The 25,963-nt window shown below is 31.7% G+C and overlaps 19 protein-coding genes across 19 annotated transcripts; 8 read left to right on the top strand and 11 right to left on the bottom strand. All coding sequences in view use genetic code 12, as the record gives it.

Moving 5' to 3' along the window:
* Nucleotides 1-46: 46 nt before the first annotated feature.
* KGF55_003863 (uncharacterized protein) lies at nt 47-412 on the bottom strand (the record flags this gene model as incomplete). Its single annotated transcript, XM_051758703.1, has 1 exon — nt 47-412. One exon carries the CDS (start codon nt 410-412, stop codon nt 47-49), a length of 366 nt encoding a protein of 121 aa, XP_051613486.1.
* Nucleotides 413-1,181: 769 nt separating this feature from the next.
* Nucleotides 1,182-1,988, bottom strand: ASR2 (Asr2p; the record flags this gene model as incomplete). The annotated part of the gene is made up of 1 exon (XM_051758702.1): nt 1,182-1,988. One exon carries the CDS (start codon nt 1,986-1,988, stop codon nt 1,182-1,184), a length of 807 nt encoding a protein of 268 aa, XP_051613485.1.
* Nucleotides 1,989-2,525: 537 nt separating this feature from the next.
* On the bottom strand, nt 2,526-3,803 carry KGF55_003861 (uncharacterized protein; the record flags this gene model as incomplete). Its single annotated transcript, XM_051758701.1, has 1 exon — nt 2,526-3,803. The coding sequence occupies one exon, from the start codon at nt 3,801-3,803 to the stop codon at nt 2,526-2,528; it is 1,278 nt and encodes a 425-aa protein (XP_051613484.1).
* Nucleotides 3,804-3,945: 142 nt separating this feature from the next.
* Nucleotides 3,946-5,160, top strand: KGF55_003860 (cleavage polyadenylation factor subunit; the record flags this gene model as incomplete). Its single annotated transcript, XM_051758700.1, has 1 exon — nt 3,946-5,160. The coding sequence occupies one exon, from the start codon at nt 3,946-3,948 to the stop codon at nt 5,158-5,160; it is 1,215 nt and encodes a 404-aa protein (XP_051613483.1).
* Nucleotides 5,161-5,189: 29 nt separating this feature from the next.
* RPN7 (proteasome regulatory particle lid subunit) lies at nt 5,190-6,392 on the bottom strand (the record flags this gene model as incomplete). The annotated part of the gene is made up of 1 exon (XM_051758699.1): nt 5,190-6,392. The coding sequence occupies one exon, from the start codon at nt 6,390-6,392 to the stop codon at nt 5,190-5,192; it is 1,203 nt and encodes a 400-aa protein (XP_051613482.1).
* A 325-nt stretch (nt 6,393-6,717) lies between these two features.
* KGF55_003858 (uncharacterized protein) lies at nt 6,718-8,049 on the top strand (the record flags this gene model as incomplete). The annotated part of the gene is made up of 1 exon (XM_051758698.1): nt 6,718-8,049. One exon carries the CDS (start codon nt 6,718-6,720, stop codon nt 8,047-8,049), a length of 1,332 nt encoding a protein of 443 aa, XP_051613481.1.
* A 9-nt stretch (nt 8,050-8,058) lies between these two features.
* Nucleotides 8,059-8,592, bottom strand: KGF55_003857 (uncharacterized protein; the record flags this gene model as incomplete). Its single annotated transcript, XM_051758697.1, has 1 exon — nt 8,059-8,592. One exon carries the CDS (start codon nt 8,590-8,592, stop codon nt 8,059-8,061), a length of 534 nt encoding a protein of 177 aa, XP_051613480.1.
* A 560-nt stretch (nt 8,593-9,152) lies between these two features.
* Nucleotides 9,153-10,160, top strand: KGF55_003856 (tRNA 1-methyladenosine methyltransferase subunit; the record flags this gene model as incomplete). The annotated part of the gene is made up of 1 exon (XM_051758695.1): nt 9,153-10,160. The coding sequence occupies one exon, from the start codon at nt 9,153-9,155 to the stop codon at nt 10,158-10,160; it is 1,008 nt and encodes a 335-aa protein (XP_051613479.1).
* A 203-nt stretch (nt 10,161-10,363) lies between these two features.
* On the top strand, nt 10,364-11,601 carry ARP2 (actin-related protein 2; the record flags this gene model as incomplete). The annotated part of the gene is made up of 2 exons (XM_051758694.1): nt 10,364-10,379; nt 10,442-11,601. The coding sequence occupies 2 exons, from the start codon at nt 10,364-10,366 to the stop codon at nt 11,599-11,601; spliced, it is 1,176 nt and encodes a 391-aa protein (XP_051613478.1).
* A 47-nt stretch (nt 11,602-11,648) lies between these two features.
* Nucleotides 11,649-13,430, bottom strand: MPS1 (serine/threonine/tyrosine protein kinase; the record flags this gene model as incomplete). The annotated part of the gene is made up of 1 exon (XM_051758693.1): nt 11,649-13,430. The coding sequence occupies one exon, from the start codon at nt 13,428-13,430 to the stop codon at nt 11,649-11,651; it is 1,782 nt and encodes a 593-aa protein (XP_051613477.1).
* Nucleotides 13,431-13,738: 308 nt separating this feature from the next.
* Nucleotides 13,739-15,108, bottom strand: KGF55_003853 (uncharacterized protein; the record flags this gene model as incomplete). The annotated part of the gene is made up of 2 exons (XM_051758692.1): nt 13,739-13,770; nt 14,925-15,108. 2 exons carry the CDS (start codon nt 15,106-15,108, stop codon nt 13,739-13,741), a joined length of 216 nt encoding a protein of 71 aa, XP_051613476.1.
* Nucleotides 15,109-15,339: 231 nt separating this feature from the next.
* On the top strand, nt 15,340-16,374 carry AHA1 (Aha1p; the record flags this gene model as incomplete). The annotated part of the gene is made up of 1 exon (XM_051758691.1): nt 15,340-16,374. One exon carries the CDS (start codon nt 15,340-15,342, stop codon nt 16,372-16,374), a length of 1,035 nt encoding a protein of 344 aa, XP_051613475.1.
* Nucleotides 16,375-16,378: 4 nt separating this feature from the next.
* KGF55_003851 (21S rRNA (uridine2791-2'-O) methyltransferase) lies at nt 16,379-17,080 on the bottom strand (the record flags this gene model as incomplete). Its single annotated transcript, XM_051758690.1, has 1 exon — nt 16,379-17,080. The coding sequence occupies one exon, from the start codon at nt 17,078-17,080 to the stop codon at nt 16,379-16,381; it is 702 nt and encodes a 233-aa protein (XP_051613474.1).
* A 506-nt stretch (nt 17,081-17,586) lies between these two features.
* FDH3 (bifunctional alcohol dehydrogenase/S-(hydroxymethyl)glutathione dehydrogenase) lies at nt 17,587-18,804 on the top strand (the record flags this gene model as incomplete). The annotated part of the gene is made up of 2 exons (XM_051758689.1): nt 17,587-17,607; nt 17,686-18,804. 2 exons carry the CDS (start codon nt 17,587-17,589, stop codon nt 18,802-18,804), a joined length of 1,140 nt encoding a protein of 379 aa, XP_051613473.1.
* Nucleotides 18,805-18,872: 68 nt separating this feature from the next.
* On the bottom strand, nt 18,873-20,753 carry UTP5 (Utp5p; the record flags this gene model as incomplete). The annotated part of the gene is made up of 1 exon (XM_051758688.1): nt 18,873-20,753. One exon carries the CDS (start codon nt 20,751-20,753, stop codon nt 18,873-18,875), a length of 1,881 nt encoding a protein of 626 aa, XP_051613472.1.
* A 192-nt stretch (nt 20,754-20,945) lies between these two features.
* On the top strand, nt 20,946-22,115 carry KGF55_003848 (uncharacterized protein; the record flags this gene model as incomplete). Its single annotated transcript, XM_051758687.1, has 1 exon — nt 20,946-22,115. One exon carries the CDS (start codon nt 20,946-20,948, stop codon nt 22,113-22,115), a length of 1,170 nt encoding a protein of 389 aa, XP_051613471.1.
* Nucleotides 22,116-22,122: 7 nt separating this feature from the next.
* On the bottom strand, nt 22,123-23,259 carry KGF55_003847 (uncharacterized protein; the record flags this gene model as incomplete). Its single annotated transcript, XM_051758686.1, has 1 exon — nt 22,123-23,259. One exon carries the CDS (start codon nt 23,257-23,259, stop codon nt 22,123-22,125), a length of 1,137 nt encoding a protein of 378 aa, XP_051613470.1.
* A 513-nt stretch (nt 23,260-23,772) lies between these two features.
* KGF55_003846 (uncharacterized protein) lies at nt 23,773-24,750 on the top strand (the record flags this gene model as incomplete). The annotated part of the gene is made up of 1 exon (XM_051758684.1): nt 23,773-24,750. The coding sequence occupies one exon, from the start codon at nt 23,773-23,775 to the stop codon at nt 24,748-24,750; it is 978 nt and encodes a 325-aa protein (XP_051613469.1).
* An 859-nt stretch (nt 24,751-25,609) lies between these two features.
* TRX1 (thioredoxin) lies at nt 25,610-25,921 on the bottom strand (the record flags this gene model as incomplete). The annotated part of the gene is made up of 1 exon (XM_051758683.1): nt 25,610-25,921. One exon carries the CDS (start codon nt 25,919-25,921, stop codon nt 25,610-25,612), a length of 312 nt encoding a protein of 103 aa, XP_051613468.1.
* Nucleotides 25,922-25,963: the final 42 nt, after the last annotated feature.

The raw sequence follows: 25,963 nt of genomic DNA, 5'->3' as shown, positions 1-25,963 counted from the left end.
TTGTGACATGTCCATTTCAACATATATTAGTAACTATTCAATGTTTTTACCATTGTTGTATATCAAATCCATCCTCGGGTCTTCTGTCATCTCGATTTAATGCCCATCCTTTGTTTTGTAAATTTCCATATCCTTTTGCATTCAATTCAACTTTTTTTCTCAAATCCATAGCTTCTTCTTTATCAATTTTATTCGTTTGACCAGACTTGAAATTTGAATGCTCTACTTTATCAATCTGACTTGCTAAAAACAGACCTGCTTTCAAGTTTATTGTGTTTGCTGCCTTTTTGGTTTGATTTTTGAGATTTTGTAATACCGGCTTTTTACTATTTGCCCAATCAACAGTCTTACTTGCTTGTGACTTAAATGAATAGTTTCTCAACAAATGTAATGATTGTTTTCTTGAAAGCATGGTTTTGAATGTATGTTGTCCGTTGGTGCTTATAACGGAAAAATTGATATGATCCTAACTGATCTATTTATAATTAGTAGATTTGAATTTTTTCGCAACCATTTTTAATACTATCATCCAACCCCTTAATGCATTTTCTTGCATGAAACAAAATTTAGGTCATACTAATATAAAGTGAGCACAATGGAGATTTTGTGAGACTGAAAGCTTTCTTAAAGTATTATTGGAACTTATAAGGCATGTAATGTTGGAACGCGATTGTAAAGAATATTAGCGTTGTAGTGTATTATCATACAAGTCAGTCAATTCTTACGACATTGACTTTACGACGATGGTGAGATTCGTCGGACAAATAAAACAAGTTAATTATATAGAATTTTATATACTCTTATTTAGAGAATCAACAATTATTATTATCATTTACATTTCGTGTATTATTTAGATTCAACGTAGATACAAGGGTATCGAATCAATCTACTACATTTCAGTAACAAATAATAAAACCGCAATTGCCAAAACGACAGTAGTTTGACCTTAGGGGGTTAATTTTATGGACAACAAAAAAGGTTGCAAAATTTTGATCGGTGTGTTTCTTGCAATATCAATACCACTTTAATATATTATTTTGTTCATGATTAGATAGAGATAAATTTACTACAATTAAACGACAGTCTGACACAATTTTGTTTTCTTAAGAATTGATAAATCTATTTTTTTATAAATATAATTGATCTGTAGTTAACGTAATTAGGTGTTTAACTCCATTACATTACATTAAATCACTGACTCTACCTTGAATATTTTTTACATCTCTACCTTTCTCTTGTAAGCTATCGTAACCTTCAGCATTTTTCTCAACTTTTTTTCTAGCTTGTTCTTCTTCATTTTCTAAATTTTCTTCATTCTTTAAGTTATTTATTACTTTTTCTCCAGATTCAGTAGCGTCAGCTATAGCATTACCAGTTTTTTTATTAACAGTGTCTGCAGCTTGCTGAGTTTTGTCGATACCATCAGCTATGGCATTACCAGTTTTTTTATTTACTGTGTCAGCTGCTTCTTTTGCTTTGTCTTTAACATTTTGAGTAGTAGCACCTGTACCATCAACTATATCTTGACCATCTTGAATAGCATCGGCAAGAACTTTACCTGTTTTTAAATTGACTGTTTCAGCTGCTGATTTCACTTTATCTCCTAAGCTGTCAGCATCTTTCGTTACATCATGAGCTGCATCTTGTGCAGTTTGGATTCCATCTGCTAAAACACGTCCAGTTTTCAAATTAGCAGTTTCGGCCGCAGACTTAACTTTTTCCCCAATAGTATCGGCATCTTTTGAAACATCATGGGCAGCATTTTGAGCATCATTTATATCATTTGCTAATTTTTTTCCTACATCTAAATTTGCTTCATCAAGATCTCTTTTGATCTCTCCTTCTTTTTCATCTTTCTCCTTTACCCCTTTTTCTCCAAATAGTACTTTAGTTGTGGCATTCACTATACCATAATTTCTAGTGACAATTACTCTATTTGATCTATAAGCTGTTGGTCTAATTGATCTAATAATTGATTGACGTAACATTTTTTAATTGAATTCTATAAAATGGTTTTTATGATTTAATACAAAAATACCTATGAATTGTGCTAAATTGAAGTTGGGGAAACATCCTTGCCCTTTTATAACATCTTTTGGAACACTCTCAGGATATTACACAAAATCTAAATTCCTATGTTTTGATTGCAATTTGTTCACGCAATAGCAATTAAAGAAATTCATTTATATAACTCATTTATGTAATAAAAATTAAAGATTATGTTTATTCTGGAATATCGTAATTTTATAATAAGATATTGTAATTCGTATCATTACGTCAGACATTGCAAAAACTAGGACAACTTGGCTTAAAAGCAAAAAGGGGAAATCCATTCGGTGATTGAATAAAGATTTTTTTCACGGATATATGAACTTGAGACAAACTTCTATTGTTTTAAAGAGGAAAAGTAATCTATCTGTCAGACCAAATTCAAGTATCTTTCAAGAGGAATACTATAAAGAAGAAGAATTAGTTAGATATGATGGTTGATTTGCAAAGTTTCACATATATTTATCGTACTAGTTTCACAAAGTTTCACTATCTGTAGAATCATTCAAATCATCAATATTAGTAGTATGTGGTGAGAAGTTAACTCTTCTAGCACTCCTTGACGAGTCATTTGAAGCACTTCTTCTTCTTCTTCGTCTTTCTTCGACACTATCTAAGTCTTCTTCAATACTAAGGTTTTCGTCATCTTCGTTATTGTTTGTTTCATTACTATTAAGGTTGAAATTATTATTGGTATTAGTGGTATTAACGTTAGTGTTGTTGTTGTTGTTGTTGGTGTTGTTGTTGTTATTGACTGGTCTGTTTCTTCTTACTCTTCTATTTTCTCTGGAGGTTCTTCGAATGGAAGACAATCTAGGACTACTTCCAAATGATTCCATTAACGGAAAGCGTTTTGGTAGAACTATTGATGGATTTCTTGATCTTTGGGGTAATGTTTGGTATGACGGTGTAGCCCAATCTTGGGGCATAAAAGAATCAGTCACGGGTGTTATTGAAGGATTAAACGGACGTCTAAAAGGATTGAAAACGTCTGTGGTATGATTTAAAATATGATTTACCATTGTTTGTTCATCATTAAAATTTGCAACAGTATTATATTCAATATTTTCTCTTTTCATTCTTTTTGGATCGTTATTATTTGCTTCAACTTCTTTTCGGCATAATGGACATGAAACATTAGCTTTTAACCATTCAACTATACATGATAGTCCAAAAATATGTTCACATTCGGGCATTTTGACAGCTACGTGACCTTCTTTCTTGTATTGTTCTATTTTTTTATCTTTCATTGCTTTATCATCACCTTTATATCCCGGAAACTGATCTTCAATTGTTACATGTTTTAATGTAGATAGATGTCTCTGAGGAAAACGACTATATGATGCTCCACCAACGTCAGTAGGGAAAAAGAAATAAGGATCATTGAATTTTGACTTATGTTCCATTGTATGTAATTTAACACTATGATCGTTAAATAATTTATCTTTAAATGATTTATCCAAGGATAGTAGAGCTCTAGTTTTAGCTTCACCTTTAGATTCATGACCTTCCAGTTTTTGCTTTGATTCGGTGAGTCCAGATGTAAAGCTTTCATAACATATTGAACATTCCTTATCTTTAAGTTGACTCAGATCAACTTTAATTAAACTTGCAATAGCTTCGTCTGAAGCCAGTCTATTTCTTCTAAATCCAGATGTGTTTAATGCTCTATCGAAAACATCACGTAACCAGAACGGAATATTTTCTGTGTTACCTTCAGTTATCTCAAAATCTATTACCATTGGTGAGTCCATGGTGTTGTAACGATGATATGATCAAATTAAAATGTAGACTGATATATAGATTCAAAATAATATCAAATAAATAAATCAAATCTACTTAAGTATCAACAAAAAAAAAAAAATTAATCTTATCACCACCATATTCAAGACAGCAATGGCTCCTTTAAGACCCATCACCTCTAGTATCCTCTATCTTGGGCTGTTACCCTATGATTGGAATGAGACCATAGTGAAGAGTGTAGTTGCTAACTCAGGGAATGTGGTCGATGTGAGATTAAGTTTTGATTATGAAGGTAAAAATAAAGGATTTTGTTTTGTTGAATATCAAAGTACAAGAGATGCTTTAAAAGCTGCTCCTTTATTAAGTCAAATTGTTATAATTCAACCTAATGGAAATACCAAAAGATTAAGAGTTGAAGGATCTAAAGAAGGCTATAAATCAAATAATACACCATCTGAATTAAAACCATTAATAAATGCTGCACATTTAAATATACCTTCGAATGTCAGATTACCACCAGAAATGATGAGTGGGAGTAGAAATAACTCGCCAATGCCTCCAAATGTTTCTATACATCAAAGAAATATGACCCCACCAATGCAAAGACATATGACTCCACCTCAACAACAAAATTTTAATCCAAACATAAATAATAATAATAATTTATCAACAATAGGACGAGGTGCAATCCAACCGATGCCAACGAAACTAACTCAAGCCTCTAAAACTTATCCATATGCTGCAAGTTTACCGTTATCAACACCCGATAAAATTAATGAAACTTTGAGTATTATTCCACCAATACAATTAATAGAGTTGATTGCAAATATGAAAAATACAATACAAACAGATATAAATAAAGCTCAAAATTTTTTTCAAACTAATCCAAGTTTTGCATTATGTGCCGTACAAGTATTATCGCTTATGGGATTTGTAGATGATGATGTTATCAAAGAAAGTATGGAAAGTATTTCTTCTTCAAGTACACCTCAGCAGCAATATCAACAACCTCAACAACAATACCAGCAACCCCAACAACAATATCAACAATATCAACAAGGTCAACCGCAGTATCAGCAAGGTCAACAACAATATCAAGGTTTCAATAATATCAACACTTATACAGGTAACAACAACAATAATTCACCATATAGTCGACATCAACAACCTATCACTGGTTCAAAATGGCCGCAATTTCCACAAGAAACTCAACAAAAACTTATGGCATTACCACCAGACCAAGCGGAAAAGACTGCCCAAATTTTGTCTTTGGGAGAAAGTAATTTAAAAAATTTAGCACAAGAGGCCAAGTATAGAATACAATCATTACGAACTCAATATGGTCTACCAAGATTTAATAATATTTAAATTACGTCAATACATCATCTATATATAATTTATACAACTCGTTCAGCACCACTCAATTTTACAGCAGCTCCATATTTTTGTAACTTAGTTAATAATCCATCACCTTGTTTAATTAATAAATGATATTGATTATTCTTATTATCTGGTCTGTTAGTTTCAATTATTCCATTAACTTTATCAATCACACAATGCAATTTCTTATTTGGAATGAATCTACATAAATCTTGATCTAAAAAGTCTTCACTAATATTGAATTGTTGTGCCATTGATTTTGAAGATAATGATTTGTAACTCTCTAATAATTGACCATAAGCTTTACATCTCATTTCTCTTAAAAAATAATTTGCATGAGGTTGTAAGTATTTGTTTGGTACTAATAATTGATCGTATGTTTGTAAAAGGTATTCAAAAAAACAATTATATTGACAAGTGTATAATGAATTAGTTAAATTTAATATTGGTTCTAACTTTGGAGCAGATGAATAAATTGATAAAATCTCAGGTGAATCTATTATTTTAATCTTTAAATCAACTCTATCTAAAGATATAACACCTGCAACAATTGCATAATGAGCAATTTGTTCATATGAGCATAATTCAGTTGAAGTGAAAGTAGCCAATGAATCAATTAGTAATTTGGCTGCTTCTCCAAAATTTCTTGTAGCTAATTGGTAAATCCCATTATATGCTTTATATCTATTACGACGTTCCCAATCCCCACCTTTTTCTATTAAATTTGAAATTTGATCTAAATCTTTACCAACTTGTGGAAGATCATTAAAGAAGAAATTTATTCTAGCCATAGTTAATAAATGATCTATTTTCTTTCCAGTATCAGAAGTCAATTCTAATACTTTTTTGAACGTTTCAAGAGCATTTACTCTATCAATTATTTTTGTATAATATTCTGCTAATTTGGTTGTGGTAGTGGTTACATCCAATTCAGTTTCTTCTTCACCTTCAGCTTCTTTGATTTTTGATTTCAATTCAGTTATTTGCTCATCGTTTTCGGAAGCTAGCTGTTGATATGTAGATTCATCATATGGAAAATCTTTAATTTCATTTTGTAAGTATTTATAATATGGTGCAAGGTTCTCTGTTTTAATGGTGTTGACTAATTCATTTATTAAACTTGTTCTTTCTTCATTCGATAAATTGGTGTGTTGTATAAGAAATTGCTGTTCTGATAATTTATAGTCTGGAAATTTCGGTAAATCTGATTCAATCTCCATTTTCCTTCAGTGTCTATCAGTTTCGTGAATAGGTTGGACTGTAATTCAATGGCGAAATTAATATTTCAATTCATTTGGTGAATTGACACTTTTGCTAATGTCTTGTAAAAATGTTCTGTGACAAATGGAAAAACGGAAAATTTTTTGTACTTCTCTTTTAGGTTAAATAACTCCGAACGGTTATTAATGTTTGGTTTATTTTTCAATTTTGATTCTTGTGGGGAAAATATGGAATGATTAATTAATATATATATATTCATGTTCTGAAACTTGTAATTCACAAATCTTTTCCCATCATTTCAATACATTGCTAATATCCTCCAAGATGTCTGTTAAAGATGAGATTCCCGCTGTGTTTTTGGAAAAAATCTCTCCAAGAGGTTTAGAAGCTATTCAAAAAACAAAAGATTTTGTAAATGATTATTGTTTACCAGCTGATGAAATATATTTCAATCAAATATCAACTGATCCAGCTAGAAGATGGAAAGAAATACCTCCAATTATTGAAACTCTCAAAGCAAAAGCTAAAGAATTGGGGTTATGGAATATGTTTTTATCAAAACATTACAAGGAAGGTCCTCAATATACAAATTTAGAGTATGGGTTAATGGCTAGATATTTGGGAAGATCACACACAGGGCCTGAAGCAACAAATACAAATGCTCCAGATACTGGTAATATGGAATTATTTGCAAAATATGGTACACCTTATCACAAGGACAAGTATCTAAAACCATTATTAAATGGAAAAATAAGATCCGCTTTTTTAATGACTGAGAAAGGTACTTCATCATCTAATGCCCTAAATATCTCCACAAGTGCTATTAAAAATAAGCAAGGCAATTATGTTTTGAATGGAGTCAAATGGTTTGCATCTGGAGCAGGTGATCCAAGATGTGCTGTTTGGTTGATTATGTGTAAAACAAGTTCCAACGAAGATAAACCATATCGAAATCATACCTTGTTTATTGTTGATGCTAAAAGGGCATTAAGTTCAGGAAAAGCTAAATTAATTAGACCATTATCAGTAATGGGATATGATGATGCTCCACATGGACATTGTGAAATTGAATTTAATGACTATGAGATACCTTCGGATGAAATGCCTAATGTTGTTATGGCAGGAGAAGGTAGAGGTTTTGAATTAATTCAATCTAGATTAGGTCCAGGAAGAATCCATCATTGTATGAGAGCTATTGGAACAGGAGAATTTGCATTATTAAAAATTGCTCATAGGGCTAATCATAGATTGATTTTCGGTAAACCAATGAGTCAAAGAGAAAGTTTCTTATATAAATATGCTCAAAGTAGGATTGATCTTGAAAGATGCTTTTTATTGGTGTTAAATGCTGCTCATAAAATAGATATATCGAATGCTAAAGCCGCTCAAAGAGAGATAGCTATGTCAAAAATCGAAACTCCTAGAACCGTTAGTGATATTCTTGATTGGGGAATTCAAGTATTTGGTGCTGAAGGAGTTTCTCAAGACACGGAGTTAGCAAGAATGTATGCATTAAATAGAACCTTAAGAATTGCTGATGGTCCAGATGAAGCACATTTAGCTCAATTGGCAAGAAATGAGTTCAAAAAATTTAATGACATTGATACATATTTTGAAAATTTCGAAACAAATCAAAAAAAATTAAGTAAATTATAATTCCAGTAATTAATATAAATCGGATTTATAAAAATCATTTACCAATCCTTTATGTAGAAAATTTTTCGTCTTTCGTTTTTCTTCCGTTATCAAATTTGAATGCCTTATTTTTAATTGGTGTTCTACTTCTTCAAAGGGAATTTGCTCTATTTTCTCCAAATGATCATCTTCTTTATCTATATCTAATTCACCCATCATAACTACATTTTCACCTCTCACCATAAATACCCCTCTATATGTTTCTCCAAATTTTTCATTATTTTGATCATTTAAGTAAATTCTTTCGAAAGTATCCTGTAGAACTAAATTCGCAAATTGATCGAAAGTTCTCAATATTCCAAACAAGCTTCTTCCGTCTCTCAATAATACAAAGATTTTCCTATCAACGGACCCAACTATTGCAGCTGCTGTTGTAAATGCATAACTCTCGAGGTATAAATCTTCGACTCTTGTAGCTAAAGGATCATTTGATTTTTGTGTTTGAGATTGAGATTGTTGATTTTTCGTTTGCTCGGACTGAGGATTTGACGATATATTAGACATTAATATGTGATTATATAGCAATATATGATTGTTTGATCAAGAAGGTACTTGTAATAATTTGTTGAAGCTTTTACAAAAAGAGTACGAGAAATGACTTGGACTACACGACCTTTTTAATCTAGGGCAAATGAAGTGAAAAGAATTGGCTTCAAATGGTTCGAATTTAAGCAATCGTTGATATCAATCAATATAAATCAAGTATTTGTAACTGCTGAACTCATGTTAGTAAGACCAATTGTGATTTTGCAGTTGAACAAAGGGACGTTTCAAGGCTTTATTCTGGGGTATTATGACTACTTTCAAATTGACAAGATTAATTACGTTTTGCATAGACAAGTCAGCAGATTGTGTATAAAATTACACCAAATTTTGGTTCAAAATGAAATTCGTTAAGTGTTTTATTACAATCACAATTGTTGCAAAATTTAATTTGGTTGCAAATCTTATCAATTTCGTGATGCGAAATTTCAAATCAAGTAACACAAAAAAAAGTTTATCATTTTCCTATTATTATAGAGTAAAACATATTTTTAATTAAAGTGAAATTAACAACATATGCTATGTCATTTTTTGAATATAAAGATTATATAGAAGAGGGAGATTTGGTGTTGGCTTTTTTAAGTAGAACTTCAATCAAACCTATTTATATCAAAAAGGGAGAAATTTTAAACACAAGATTTGGTCATTTTCCTCATAATTCAATGATAGGAATGAAATACGGATCACAAATGCCAGGAGCTAAAGGATATGGATTCATACATTTGTTATTTCCAACTCCAGAAATGTGGACTCTTTCGTTACCTCATAGAACTCAAATTGTTTATACTCCAGATTCATCATATATAATTCAAAGATTAAATGTTACTTGTGGATCAAGAATTATAGAAGCTGGGACTGGTTCAGCTTCATTCACACATTCATTTGCAAGAACAGTCAGTAAAGCAGGGAAAGTATTTACATACGAATTTCATGAGCCAAGATATTTAGAAGCCAAAAAGGAATTGGAGCAACATGGTCTAAGTAACACAACTATAACTCATAGAGACGTATGTAATGATGGATTCAATATCGATCAAGAAGTAAATGGAGATGCAGTCTTTTTAGACCTACCTTCACCTTGGGATGCAATACCACATTTAAAATCAGTCATCGCCAAAAATAAAAGAGTTGGAATCTGTTGCTTTTCACCATGTATTGAACAAGTAGATAAAACAGTTGTAGCATTAGAAGCAAATGGTTGGACCAATATAGAAATGGTTGAAGTTGCAGCAAAAAGATGGGAAGCAAGAAAAGAGATGAAAAGAGATGTTGCCGATGTTATAAATAGAATAAAAGATATACAGCAAAGAAAAAAAAATGGGTATGATAATTTAAAGAATGGGGAACCACCAACGAAATTAGCAAAAAGTAATGAATCAAATTTTAAATCTTCCAGGAAAAGTGCAAAAGTTAAAGAAGGTGAAGAAGGTTATAATTGGTTAGAGGTAACGAAAACTGAAAATGAAATAAAAAGTCACACTTCTTATTTGACGTTTGCGTATTGTATAAATAATGATAACAAGGAATAGACAGATGTTTACAACTAAAAGTTTATTAAATAATCCAGTATTTCATGCCTTTTAAAGATCTATAACTATTCACTTTTTAAGTCCGATATTTGGTAGCGTAAATCACTTTAATATCTTTGTTGAACTCTGAAATAAATATCAATAGAGGATTTTGAATCATATTAGACAAAAAATAAAGACACCATATAACACCCAATTACAGGATGAGCTCGCCAATTGGTATGTTTTCAACTTCATTATTGAATAAAATTGACCTCTTTATGTACTAACAACTTGTTTAGTTCTTGATCAAGGTACAGGGTTTGTAAAGATTGGGAGAGCTGGTACAAACTTTCCAGATTATACGTTTCCCTCAATGGTAGGTAGACCTATATTAAGAGCAGAGGAAAGAAACTTGCTAGTGCCAGATGACATTGAAATCAAAGATATAATGTGTGGGTCTGAAGCAAGTCAAGTAAGATCATTATTACAAATCAATTATCCTATGGAAAATGGTATTATTAAGAATTGGGAAGATATGGAACATTTATGGGATTATGCATTTTATGATAAAATGAAAATAAACCCTCAAGGTCAAAAAATATTATTAACTGAACCTCCAATGAATCCCTTGAAAAACCGAGAAATGATGTGTCAAGTTATGTTTGAGAAATATGGTTTTGGAGGTGTTTACGTAGCAATACAGGCGGTATTGGCATTATATGCTCAAGGTTTAAGTTCCGGGGTTGTTGTTGATTCAGGTGATGGTGTCACTCACATTGTGCCAGTGTATGAATCAGTAGTTTTGAATCATTTAACTAAAAGATTAGATGTTGCAGGTAGAGACGTGACAAGACATTTAATAAATTTATTATTTCGAAGAGGTTATGCTTTCAATAGAACTGCTGATTTTGAAACAGTACGTCAAATCAAAGAGAAATTGTGTTATGTAAGTTACGATTTAGGATTTGATGCGAAATTAGCTAATGAAACCACCACTTTAGTTGAATCATATGAATTACCAGATGGAAGAGTTATAAAAGTTGGAAGTGAAAGATTCGAAGCTCCAGAATGTTTGTTCCAACCTCATTTGGTGGATGTAGAACAACCAGGAGTTGGAGAAACCTTATTCAATACTATACAAGCTGCTGATGTGGACGTTAGATCTTCACTTTATAAAGCTATTGTTTTATCAGGTGGTTCATCAATGTATCCAGGATTACCTTCAAGATTAGAAAAAGAATTAAAACAACTATGGTTAACTAAAGTATTACATGGAGATCCAACGAGGTTAGATAAATTTAAAGTAAGGATTGAAGATCCACCAAGAAGAAAACATATGGTATTCATTGGTGGTGCTGTTCTAGCTAATATAATGGCAGATAAAGATCATATGTGGATATCGAAGCAAGAATGGGAAGAACAAGGACCAAGAGTATTAGAAAAATTAGGGCCTAGGTAAATTCCTTATCAAAAAAGATTTCTTTATAAAATTACATTTTTCATTAATTAGCAATTATATGCGCGAATTTGCTCTATAATATTGTTGACCATTGAATCGTAAGCCTCTGTAGTTATACCTTCTCCAGCTTTTCTTTTGTTGAAACCAAAGTTGACACTTTCATGAACAAATTTACTAATAATATTTTCATCCACTACTTTTGGGTTGAAAAACTCACTTTCCAAACATTGTTCCACTGTCCATCTGTCATCAGGATCTCTACATAAACAATTTTGAATCAACCTTATTGCACTTTGAGGAACAAGGACATTTCCTATACCATGAGGTGGATATTGAATTTTATATTGAGGATTCATGATTGCCAAAATTCTTTTAGTACCAGCTAATGAAGCGTATGGTGGTCTTCCGTAAATGAATTGATATAATATGCATCCACAAGACCAGATATCAGAAGGACGACCAACTTTCCAAGTAGTATTTCTAAGTTCAACTAGATTAGCTTCTTCTAATGCTTCTGGAGCCATATAATTCGGTGTCCCAATCTGAGATTCTCTATAAATATTGGATGTATGATCAGGAACCGCATTTGCAATACCAAAATCAATAATTTTTAATATTCCTCTAACCATGAGAAAGTTTGCAGGTTTTAAATCACTGTGCACGATGCCAGCATCATGTACATCTTTAACGCATTTAAACATCTCTGATATATGATATCTCACAAATTGTAAGTCTAAAGGTAAATTCATACTTAGTCTATTTTGAAATAACATAGCTAGGTCTATGTCTCCTTTTTCCATAATTAAGTATAATGATGATTTTGTTACTTCACTGTCATATAATTTAACAACTCTTTTGTAATTTCTTAATTTTTTCAATAATGCAATTTCCCCCTTGAATCCATCAATATCTTCAAATTGATTAAGCATTACTTTTTTTAAGGCATATTGATGACCATTAGAAGCTTTAATTCGATATACTTTCGAAGATCCTCCTCTACCTAGCAATTCCATTTTCTCATATTCTTTCCCATTTACTACAAACTTTTTTTTCAGATCTTCATCTGTGGTATTTGGTTGAAATTTTGGAACAGGTGGTTCATACTTAGCTTGTGGTTCAGGAGGTTCATGCTTGTCGTAGCTTGATTTTTGAGGTATCTTAACTGGAGCCAATGGTTTTCTGAAAATATTTGGTGAAATATTACTCAATGGTTTTCGATTTTCTTGGAACGGAGACTGTAATGGTGTTTTGATAATAGCTTCAAAATTTTCTGTTTTGAATTGGTTTTCAACTGAATCGTTTTTCAGACTTTCCAATTCTATTCGTCGCTGCTCTTTTCGTTCTTCTACGTTCTTTTTAATCAACTCCTCATCAATTGGGATTGGATCATCTTCCAATATATTAATTTCTGAAGCACGTTTAGGTTCTCCGAGTAGTTTCCCATATTTTCTCTTTCTTTTCAATTTATTATCTGTGCTTGTAGTGGACTTCGAGGTAGATCCAGATTTCTCATCCATTATATCATCTGAATTATGAGTATTGAACGAATTTTGAGTTGATGCAGTAGTTGTATGTCCATACGTGACGGACAATTTTTTTTTTAACTCACTTTGTCTATCTGCAAAATCTTCACTGTATTTGCCGGTTATTGGTGATCTTTTTGTCGGTTTTCCCTTAGAATTTAAAACTTCTATGCTATAATAACTTAATGAAGGTGGTGGAACAAAAGTTTGATCTTCTTCGAACTGTCGATTCGTAGAAGCTGATACATCGTGCAAAAGCGATGATCTTTTTTCATATTGGTTTTTATATAATGGAACATATGACATCGAGTAACATTGATAAAGTGATTTGACTGAGTTGGTATGACAAGTTGATTGTGTACTTAAGTTTGTTTACAATTCTTTATTTTTTTTATTTTCCGTGAAGTAAATGAAAAAAAAATAAAGATGTAATATTCTGTATTGTAAGTTGTCTTTTACAACCACTGAAGAGAGTCAGATTTCATCATATTCAGACGATCGTAATTGGCTTTATGGACTCATTGTGCTTGATGGACGAATTGGCTGTGGAATTGGTTGATACTTTGATTTGATCGGTTTTCTTCTTCCAAGCGTTCTTCATTCACTCATATCTGTCAAAACGTCAAAACATCATATCCAGATCCAACTATACCCATGTATGACGAATTGATCGACTATAACTCAAATACACTAAGGTATTTGGCTCAAGTGGAATAACCAAATTCTATGCTGCTCCTTTTAGTCTTCCAGTTCTCTTTCATCGCTCGATCGTATCATCAGTCCTAGCTGGCACCTTTTATTCGCCTTATTTTCAAGCCACTTTAACTGATAAAGTGTAATTTAACGGGGCCAAGCTTTGCGTGACTTGTAGCTTCTAAAATTTCCAAATCAATAAATAGGACTGGATGGCCAAGCTGGTTAAGGCGTGTGACTGTTAATCACAAGATCGGGAGTTCAATCCTCCCTCTGGTCGCTTAATTTTCTGAGCTTTTGTTTTATTTTTTTCTAGCCTTAATATTAATATATATCAAACGAATAGATCACTTCAACTGCCATGTAAGTACTAACTTTTTTTTTTCATTATTAATTGTTTATTAGATCAGTGGTCTAGCTTGAGTTAAGCTTTAGCGTATATAACTTATGTCACTCGATCGGCTATGTGTTCTAAAAAGTGTAGATATGAACGACTAATTGCAATATTTTGCATCAAAATTCAAATGATTTTGCAACTTTTTTAATACAAAGTAAAAAACAAAAACAAAATTGTTTTCACTTTCAGGGTCATCATAATATTTTGTGGATCTATATATAAGACCCCCATTTACGAAGATGCTGAAAAACTAGATCACTTTGCGCCAACTCTAGCTCTTTAATTTAAATCCAATCCCAAATGAACTTATTCTTTTCGACCCTAACTGAGGGGCAAAGTGTTTACTACTCCAGATTAAGAAAATACATGTAGAGTAGAAACAACTAGAATTAGAATCGTTCAATTAAAACATGTCGATAAATAGAATTAATTGTAAAGTTTGTTGATGATTGAGAATTGACAAGATATTATTTATGAGTAGGTTTCTAGAATTCAGAAAAACAATTGATGATGCCTGTGGTGTGCCACTGAATACGGATTGATGTCAACTTCTAATGTAGAACCTTTCAATTTTAAAAATTAATGAAGATAACTTTTAATTTTCATATTATCTACAAATATTCTTTTCCTTGAACCTTCTCCAAATTTAATCATCTTAAATTCTCCATTTGTATGAACTTTCGTTGTTAAGTAGGCAATTTATTTCTTACCACTCTTTTTAATACCTCCACCAACTAATGGACCACCTTTTTTAGCCTTTTCAGCCATGGCTTTTTTGGCAGCAGCATCTGCTTTTTGTTTTGCTTTGAAAGCTGCATCATCTTCATCTTCATCTTGTTGTTTTTTCTTAGGTGCCTTCAAAGGCTTTGCTTTACCACCTTGACGTCCAGACATCACTGATTAATTGTCTTGAATTGTAAGTTGTTTTGAAGGTTGTTTGATAAACGACTTTTGATGAAAAAATAATCGTAATTAGTTGATGATTTAGAATTATATTTGGTCTGTTTAAAAATCGGGATACACCTCTAAAATCAGGATGGTATTTTCGAGAAATTTAGTTTTGGATTTCTTATTCAAGATTTCTTCACGATAATTACATCTACAACTTGTTTGACAAGAATCACAATGGTGGTCAATAATCCCAATAACTGGCACTGGGTAGATAAGAATTGCTTAAACTGGTCAAAAGAATATTTTCAAAATAACTTGGTTGGTTTAATTGGAGAAAATGAAACCAGTAGTGTTAAAATAGTTGATGTTTCATCAGTTGAAGGAGATGTAGATGTTTCACAAAGGAAAGGTAAAGTCATTTCATTGTTTGATTTAAAGATTGTTTTATCATACAAAGGATCAAATGAAAAAGATAAGAATATAACAGGATCTATAACAATACCTGAATTGGCTTATGATAGCGAAGAAAGCGATTTAGTATTCGATATTTCAGTATATAATGAAAATAGTGATAATTCGAGCATTAATTCATTAATTAAACAAAAATTAATTCCCCAATTAAGGGAAAAGTTAGTGAAATTTGGACCTGATTTGATAGAGACCAATGTTAAAGACATACAAATTGAACAAGATAAAGTCACATCAACTTATACAAAAGGAAACTTAGCCCAACCAAAACAAACGAATGACAACAAGAAGGAAGTTGCAAAGCCTAGCACCAGTTCAACTTCTTCGATATCTTCAAATGCAGCCAAAGCAACTGAAAGTAGCAATAACTCATCAAATATCCCAAAATATAACACTACCACATTACATCTTGAACCTTCATTCAACACGACAGCTGAGCAAATATATATTACGTTATTAGATGAATCAAGAATTGCAGCTTGGACTAGATCTTATCCAATAATTGAAAAATTTCCACCAAAGGAAGGTTCAACTTATAAATTTTTTGGTGGGGCAGTTAGTGGTAAATTTTTAAAATTGGTTCCTAATGAACAAATAATAGAATCATGGAGATTAGAAGATTGGAAGCAAGGTCATTATGCTGAACTTAATTTGAAATTGGTTCAAAGTAGTGGTGAAACTAAATTAGTTGTTAAGTTTTCTGGAATACCTATCGGTGAAGAGGAAAGAGTTAGGGATAATTTTGAAGATATGTATATTAAAGCCATAAAGATAACTTTCGGATTTGGCGCTGTTTTATAGACAATTAACCCCTATATTTAAATAGATCTTGTAAAGTTAAATTCAAATTTTTCTTTTTCAATCCAATGAAATAAAATTCACTTGACTCTGATCTACTTGCGTCTGGTTTCATTCGAACGAGTTTGGTAAATAAAATTTTCATTCTGTCCTCCAATGTTTTAATTTCAGATCCAGTCCACACTTTCATAACTAAATTTCCTCCAGTTTTTAATTGATTGAAAGCCAAAATTATGGCTGCATTGCATAACTCCATATTTCCGATATGATCATAATGATCGACCCCAGTACAATTAACCATCATGTCACTCATTATTAAATCAAGTTTTTCACCTTCAAAGAATATTTCAATTAGATCATGTGTGGTTTTTTTGGTGATATCACCTTGAATATACTTGCAACCTTTGTAAGGAGTAGCTTGATTAATATCAACTCCAAGAATTTTATAAGGTAAATTTTGATGTTCAAAAGCGTTTACTGCAACTTGTGTCCAAGCTCCTGGTGCAAATCCCAAATCAACTACATTTTTGGTGTTATTATTAAATAGTTTGCATTTTTTATTGATTTCCAATAATTTGAAAGCAGCTCGAGATCTGTAAAATTCACCCCTTTTCTTATCATTGAATGGGTCGTTATAAACTTTTTGCAAATGCTTTTTCAAATTTGATGATTTATGTCTCACTGATACATGATTTATATTTTTGTACATATACAACACTCGCTTTCTTCAACGAAACTCCGACTAGATTGAAAAATTAGCTAATCTGGTCTAAATCAAAAATTTCAAAATTTGGTAGCTCTTGATATAGGGATACGATTGCTATGAGATGAATCATTGATGCTGAAATTATTGCGCTGATTCTTTGAGGATGGGCCTCTCATGGTGACCTAATGAATAAATGAATGAAACACTGACTCTATCCTTGTTCTATCTCTGTTGATAATTATTCATTTCTGCTTGCTTCTGCTAGTTTATGACACAATCCATACCAGTAAAATATAACAAGTCCCGCGTCTTATTTTATCAGGATATCCGACGCAGTTCAATTCCCCATTTGGTTAAAATTTACGCCCAAAGATTCAGTTTTGTAATATTCCAAATTATTTATAAATATTCTGGTTTCCTTTTTAAATCTTAAAGCAACAAATCTAATCAAATTTTTGATAAAAACTCATCCTTTATAGATCAATTGAATCAAATATTACTAATTGAAAATGTCAGATACCACAGGAAAAGTATGTACTATTTATAATTTTAAATTCTGCTACTTTAGTAGTTATTAGCAAATTAAATATACTAACAATATATCTCAGACAATTTCATGTCAAGCTGCTGTTGCATGGGAAGCTAAAAAGCCATTAAGTATAGAAACTGTGGAAGTAGCTCCACCAAAAGCACACGAGGTTAGAATCAAAATAATTGACACAGGGGTATGTCATACCGACGCTTATACCTTAAGTGGAGTTGATCCAGAGGGTCAATTTCCAGTTATTTTAGGACATGAAGGTGCTGGTATTGTTGAAAGTGTTGGTGAAGGTGTTACAAATGTTAAAGTTGGTGATCATGTTGTTGCCTTATATACAGCAGAATGTGGAAAATGTAAAATGTGCAAAAGTGGTAAAACTAATTTATGTAGTGCTGTAAGAGAAACCCAAGGTAAAGGAGTTATGCCAGATGGTACTCCAAGATTTACTTGTAAAGGTAAAGAGATTTTACATTTCATGGGTTGTTCAACATTTTCTCAATATACTGTTGTTGCTGATGTTTCAGTTGTTAAAATTAATGATAAAGCTCCATTTGATAAAGCTTGTTTATTAGGTTGTGGTGTCACCACCGGTTATGGTGCAGCTACTATTACTGCCAATGTTCAAAAAGGAGATAATGTGGCTGTTTTTGGTGCTGGTTGTGTTGGATTATCTGTTGTTCAAGGTTGTAAAGAAAGACAATGTGCTAAAATTATTGTAGTTGACATTAGTGATAAGAAGAAAGAATGGGCTTTTAAATTTGGAGCAACAGATTTTATCAATCCAAAAAATTTACCAGAAGGTACAAGTATTGTTCAAAAATTGACTGAAATGACTGATGGTGGTTGTGATTATACTTTTGATTGTACTGGTAATGTTCAAGTAATGAGAGATGCATTAGAAGCTTGTCATAAAGGATGGGGTGAATCTATTATCATTGGTGTCGCACCAGCAGGAAAAGAAATTTCAACTAGACCATTCCAATTAGTAACAGGTAGAGTATGGAAAGGTGCCGCTTTTGGTGGTGTGAAAGGGAGATCACAATTACCAGGAATAGTTGATGATTATTTGGATGGTAAGTTAAAAGTTGAAGAGTTCATCACGCATACACATGACTTGAAAGATATAAATAAAGCTTTCGAAGATATGCATGCAGGAGATTGTATTAGAGCTGTTGTCAAATTATGAATATTTGCAAGGCTTTAAGATTATTTTTACTATAGTGTGTAGCTATTAATACTTGTATTTAATTTAATTCAAAAATCATTTCGTTGCTGCAAATCGTCTATATCTGGAATATCTTCATCATTAGATCCTTCATCAGATTCTACGGCCTCATCAATATCCTCCTCACTTTCAGGTATTTCATCCTCATCCATCTCTACATCGATATCTCCATGAAATTGAGCATCGTCAAAATCTTCAATGTATTCTACATCACTGTCTTCCTCTGTCTCATCCACCAATGTTTTCGCTATTAAATCTTCCTTCAAATTAGTTTGATCATAAAGTAAAGTTAACCTGCCTTGTAATTCCAAAAGTTTTGGTAATGTATCTGCTTTTTTACTTAAGACAGAATGCAATGCAAATAATTTCGTATTTAAATCTGGTAATCTAGCAATAACTGATCCATGTATAACTAAAATCCATTTCAACCAATAGTTTAATTGATTGAATCTTGATGCTTGTCTTTGAATTTTTTCACTTAATTTATCTAATAATAATACAGAATAAAATGGGTTCAATCTACTAATTGTATTTTGAATTGTTTGTGGATCTCTGTTTTGTAAAACTGATTCCAATAATGAATGATCGTTATTTTGTAACGCTTGTGTAAGAATAACTGATAATGATATACCATTTCTATTATCTTGTAATTTTCTTTTAGATTGAGTGCTTTTATTCATTGCTAATTTTTCTAATTTCTCAGCAATGGTGTCTTCTTCTTCATCTGAATCATCGGCTTCCAAATTTTTAATGTTTGTTCCGTCCTGAACTATTGCATGACTTTCATTGTACAATTTTGATGCCGCTATATCGTGACCATAGATTGAAGATTCTTTATTTGCTTTCAAATCCGCTTTATTTTTAATTATTGTCTTGTTTGAATCGAGAAGGTAATTTCCGGAATCTATCCATCTTATTGTATCAAAGAATGGAATAGTGCCATTTTCCAACCATGTGAACAAAATATTTTCATCTTGTATAGATACGGCATTTATCATTAAATTTGAATCTCGTGGATTTTTAATTTCTTCTTTTGATCTTGACACATTTAATATGGAGTTTGAGGAGCGTGAACTAGTTCCAACTTGTCTTCTTTTCTTTTTCGGATTTGGCGTAGATGGTTGATGTGAAGCTAACGGGTCATTGAACACTTCAATATTCCCATTTTCGGTTATAGCCGCTAAAACTGATTGATTTTCTTGTTTGACTCCTATACTTATGCTTAATACTGATGCTTGTGTTACAAATATAGCTTTTGCTGTGATTTTACTTAATTGATATAAATTTATAAAACGATCACCCTTTGCACAAGTTAAGAACATATCCCCCAAACTTATGATACTATCTATAGGTTGTATATGGCCAGGAAAAGTTTTCTCTATTTGTTTCGATTTCAAGTTGAATAAATATATGGAATTTGCACCCAATAATAGAAATGGGTCTTGCTCATATAGACAACTCGATATTTGGTAAATGGAATCGACGCTTTCAACATAATCCCCTATTTTCAACTGCTGTAGTAATTTGTAAGATACCATGTCCCATTCACATATATTACCTTCAACATCACAAGACCATCCAGTTGAAGTATGTGTTGAAAAATGAAAGTCAAGTACTGAAACATTTGATGAAGTACTTAATTCTGCTATGATTTCATTTGAATGGGGTGAATATATTAGTATAACTCCAATTGTTAGACATATTGCAATGGAATGTATTGATTCAGTGGTGTTGAACCAACGTATATTTGTAACCTTATTTGACTTGTCTAAGCTGAATAATGTATTTAGTGACAGCTGTGATGTGTTTACAGATCGTACTTGAATTTGATGTGTATCCAAGGATTGAATGACAGATGCCAAATATGTATTTGATGAGTTAAACTCGGAGAATAACACTGGACCAGACATCACTTCTTATGATGCTATTGATTTGATTGATTCTAGAGATGACTTTATCTATGCAAAAATAATTTTGTAAATCAAATCAAAAGATTGGTAGCACTAAAATATTTTAGTGTTTCTGCAAAACCCCTTAAGTAAAATTGAAAATCCAATTTGAAAAACAGTAGGCAAAAGTAACTTCTTTAATTCAAGTTCAAAATGAGTCTATCACCGACATCATCATCTAGTCCTGATCATAACAAAGAGAAACCGACTAATGACAAAAATTCACACGATGTGTCCACAAGAGATGCATTGTTAAAAAAACTTGATGAAATTCCATATGATCAATTAAAACAAATAGTGACTAATCAACTAGATTTGGAAATAAGATTGAAGCATAAAGAATTGAATATGAGTGATAATGAAATAAGTAAGATAGAATCACAGTTATTAGTACTACGAAATTTTTTGAACATACAGAATGACCTCGATTTACCTGATCAACCCAACGAATTAACTACAAAATATTACACATTATTAAATCAAAATCTTACTGCAACATATAATAAATTTAAAACACTACCGGATAATGCATCATATGAATACGGCCCCACGGGAAATACTGAAACAGTTTCACAATCAAATCATTCGTATAGAACAAGATCAACTACATCTTCATTACGTCCGTCACTGACTACAATTTCCACACCAAAGCATGTTAATTTGGGATGTTTATATCGGAGAACAGACGGTGTAGTTGTTAGACTCATTTGTCCAGATTGTCTTCGATCTAATTTTTCATCAGCTCAGGGGTTTTTGAATCATAGTAGGATAGCTCATTCAAAAGAGTATACATCTCAAGATGCAGCTGCTTTAAAATGTGGTGAAGTTACACCTGAAATTCCTCAAGATTCAGTAGGGGAAAATAGTATAAGAATATTAAATGAAAAAGGACTTGATCCTGCAAAGAATTTGAATATAAATGAAATATTAATAACATCAATCACTAATCCTACGATACCAAGCGCTATTGAATCTAATCAAGAGCGGTTTGAATTTCCCAAATCTGAGACTACAGTTCAAGAAACAACAAACTCAAATACAAGTCCAACTACACTGAATGAATTAATGAAAAAGCTAGTTAGAGAGGGCAAAATGAAATCAGCGGAATATGAATCCTTATTATCCGAAACGAAACTACCTGTCAATAATGCTCATTTATTTGAAGATGAATCAGAAGAAAGTGAAAGCTCATTGAGTGCTGGACCGAGCTCAACTTCAATTGATAAATTAAACGACAAAAAACGAAGACAAAGCAGGGGCGGTATAAATATTAATATTTCAAGTATTGATGGTCCAGATGAGAAGAAAAGTAAACGAAACTGAATATTACTCATCTAATTACAATGATGCTCCAATAACTTGTTTCAATTTTGGTAAGTTCTTTTTCTGGTAACTCGTCACAAGTTAATTTAACATGTATGGGCAATTCCACTTCTTTTTCGTCAGATGAAACTACAATAGGAATGGATATCCAATTGATACCTTTCTCGAAAAATTCGTGATAATTATCAACTGTAGGTTCTTGATACATCTTACCACCTTTTCTCAATATTAGCTCGGATTTTGATTGTGATGTACTCTCAGTCAAATAAGCTGTAGGTATAGTCTTGACAATATTTGAACTCTTTGGACCTAAAATGAATTCTGTCGTTGTTATTTCTGTTTTACAGTTTTCGTTATTCGGTATCAAAATTTCAAGATAAACTTTGGTCTTTAAGGGATTTATGAAATTTAATAAATGAATATTATCAATCAATTTGGAGCTTGAAATATGCGGTAGATAATCTACTGCATTATACTTAATCAAAACTTTATTGGTTAGGGGTGGTACGTTTTCAACAATAGGAGCAAATAAAACAGTTCTACAACTCATGCAGAAAATTGACTTTTTAGTAGTTAGTTTCTTTGGCATTGGGTATTTCGCTGTTGTAATTTGTTCTTTCTTGTCTTCTATTGATTCTTTACTGATAAATTGTAGATTTTTGATAGCCCTTTCACTCAATTTTTCAGACATATTCGTATCCCTCAATTCATCGCTAATTTTGTGGCATAGTACGTTGAAAGGATCAGTTTTACATTCATTGATAATACTGATTAGCGGTTTAGGTTTATTTATGATGGGTGTCTTGAAATAATATTTGCAATAAACACATTTGAAATTGAAAGATTTACTATTATTATTATGATTTTCAAAAGATATTTCCAAATTCGATGAGCATTCCGGGCAAATGAAGCAATTTTTTGAACAAGTATGTTGATCTTTGCTTCTAGTGAAATCAGTTAAACAATTTGAACAGAATTTGTAAACAATTTCAAAATAAGTTTGATATAAAGCTTTTGGTGATAAACATTTTGGACAAAAGAATAAATCAATTGATGAAAATAAGTAGTTCTTATCCACTTGATTTTTATTGAATGGTTTCAGTGAGGAGCAATATACACGTGAATTGGTATAGATATTGGACATTCAATATGAATCAAATGATCTCAGTGTGGAACAACATATGAAGTGATAGTCATTTTTCCTATATTTGTACATGTGTGCGGCTTCAGTGATTTCAAGTTTTCAACTGATCCAGTGTTTAAGATTTGGAATAAATCTAATAGTATTGCATCATTCTCAAAAACTTCAATCCACGAGGTGACCTTCCTGAATTCGATAAGGAGACAGTAATTGACAACTTGAATAAATTATATTGTTAACATTAACAATTTTTTATTGTCATTCTATTGAAACTAGCTACACGTGTAGGAGCTAACAATTTTGGAATACAAAATCAAATTTCGAAACAATACTACTAAGGTATCATAATCTAAATTTTAGTATAAAATAGTTTTTGATGCATCAATTTTCATTCTTGAAACAATCATAATTATGCTAAACAATTAAGTCTGAGAGTTTGTGATTCCAATTCACAAATCACTATATATACCCAGATTATCCCACATTTTTGTTTGCTGTATAATGCTATCAACGATAATGTTATTTACTACGTCATTATTAGCTTTAGCTTTATCACAAATTGTCCTTGGAGATAATAAGTCACATACACTTCCTAAATTTGAGTCATCAGATGTATATTTCGAACAAAGTGATTCCAATATATCACCTTCTGACGTTAATTATACCAAAAATTTTGGTTTAAAAGATCAATATTCATGGAAAGATGTTTTAGATCAAACAGATGAATATCATAAATTATTTTTCATAATCAGACATGCATTTGGAGTGCATCAATGTAATACTCCATCAACCGATTGGACTTGTTATTGGCAAACCTTAGATGGTTATGATGGTCAAGTCTGGGCTGATGCTTTGTTAACTCAACAAGGTATTGATCAAAGTAAAAAATTATCTCAACAGATTAAAAACACAAAAGATTTCCCATACCCAGATCATTATTATTCTAGTCCACTTAGAAGAACTTTAGAAACTTGGGATTATGTATGGTCAGATTTAACTAGTAAAGGTCCGATTATTAAAGAGTTTGCTAGAGAAACTTATGGTATTCAAACTGAAAGTAAACGTCATGACAAAAATTATATATCATTAAATTGGCCACATGCAACTTTTGAACAAGGTTTTACTACCAATGATGAATTATGGAAAAGTGATAAAAGAGAAACTGGTCAACATCGTAAATATAGAGCTGCGTCTGTTTTAAATGACATTTTCGATGCTCATAAAGATGATAAAGTAATCTCATTAGTTTCACATTCTGGATTAATTGGATCGATCTTAGATGTTGTTGGTCATAGAAATTACCCAGTTGATAATGCTGTTTTGATTCCAATATTAATTCAAAGAAAGAAAAATAAAACTAAAACTTATAAATTGGATGATCCAGACAAAACTTTTGCTGATATTTGCCCAGATAAACCATCTACTATAACTGAAGGTCCAGAATTGACATGTAGTGCAGGTCCATTTGATGAAAAAGATCCATCAGGAAATTAAGTATGTAGTGTATAGGTTTAAATAGGTCATTTAGTTTAGAAGGAAGAATACTGAAACAATAAACATTGAGTCTATTGGAACAATAAACATTGAGTCTTCTTGAGGAAATCAATGGGAGATTTAATTGTCTTCCCCTACATAAAATTATCGCTTTTTCTTTTTGGCTTATACTGTCAAAACCGCATTGTGATGCAACTTATTTTTAGTGAAACAATAGGCAGAATTTAAAATTTAGTTGCGACCTATTGTTCCAACTTTTAAAGATGAACCAAGAAAAAAGAACAAAGAAGTCTTACCCCAAGGTTCAAATGGACTCAATTTTGAATTTCAAGAGCAGTATGAATTCAATCACTGCGCTTGAAAATTTGAAAAATTTTGAATATATTTTGTATGTCAGCAAATACTTTGTTGTTAAGAAAAAGTAGCTGATTTTGGATGATTTAGGTGAATATGTTGTAGTAAATCTAAGTTATTATGGACGCCGATATTATTGTGACTTCTCATCCATTATTGTTGGAAGATTTAGTTGCAAGGGGTCATTATCTATCAACTGTCGGAACGAAAGGCTATTTCCATTTTTAACTCAACCGAATGTCAATTTGCGATCATATGTACATCTATAGACGGAGAGTGAGCACGAGTTCAAGATATACTCATGAAGACAATCAAAGATGACCGTACTTATAGAACTGCATCAAGATCTTGCCGCTCCACTTATCAAGAACTCTATTTCGTCACAGAAGTAAGAGGTTGTTTGAGAGATAAAAGTCTTTCAAAATTCAATATATTTAAACACTGCACGAAAATAGAATCTCAAACGTTAACATTCTTTCATTATACAATTTTTATTCCATTAAGCCTAAGCGTTAGAAGCAATTGCTTGTTTGATTGCACTTGGATTTGCACCAATGACTTTTTGAATTTGTTCACCATTTTTGAAAAAAATTAAAGTTGGCATACTACTAATTTCATATTTTTGAGCAATATCACTTGAATTATCTACATCAACTTTTAAAAATTTAACATTTGAATATTCTTTTGAAAATTTTTCTAATAATGGTGCAATCATTTTACATGGTCCACACCATTCAGCAAAGAAATCAACCACTACTAAACCATTGAATTTTAATTCTTCATTAAATTCTGAAGCTGATGTAACTACTTTGACCATTTTGATATCTCTATATTTCTATTATTTGATTGATTATTGAGA

This window comes from Candida pseudojiufengensis (assembly GCF_024610245.1).
Source record: "Candida pseudojiufengensis strain CBS 10847 chromosome Unknown scaffold19, whole genome shotgun sequence".
Taxonomy (NCBI): Eukaryota; Fungi; Ascomycota; class Pichiomycetes; order Serinales; family Debaryomycetaceae; genus Lodderomyces; species Lodderomyces pseudojiufengensis.
Note: the sequence above shows the minus strand (reverse complement) of the source record. Positions and strands in the feature narration are given on the sequence as shown.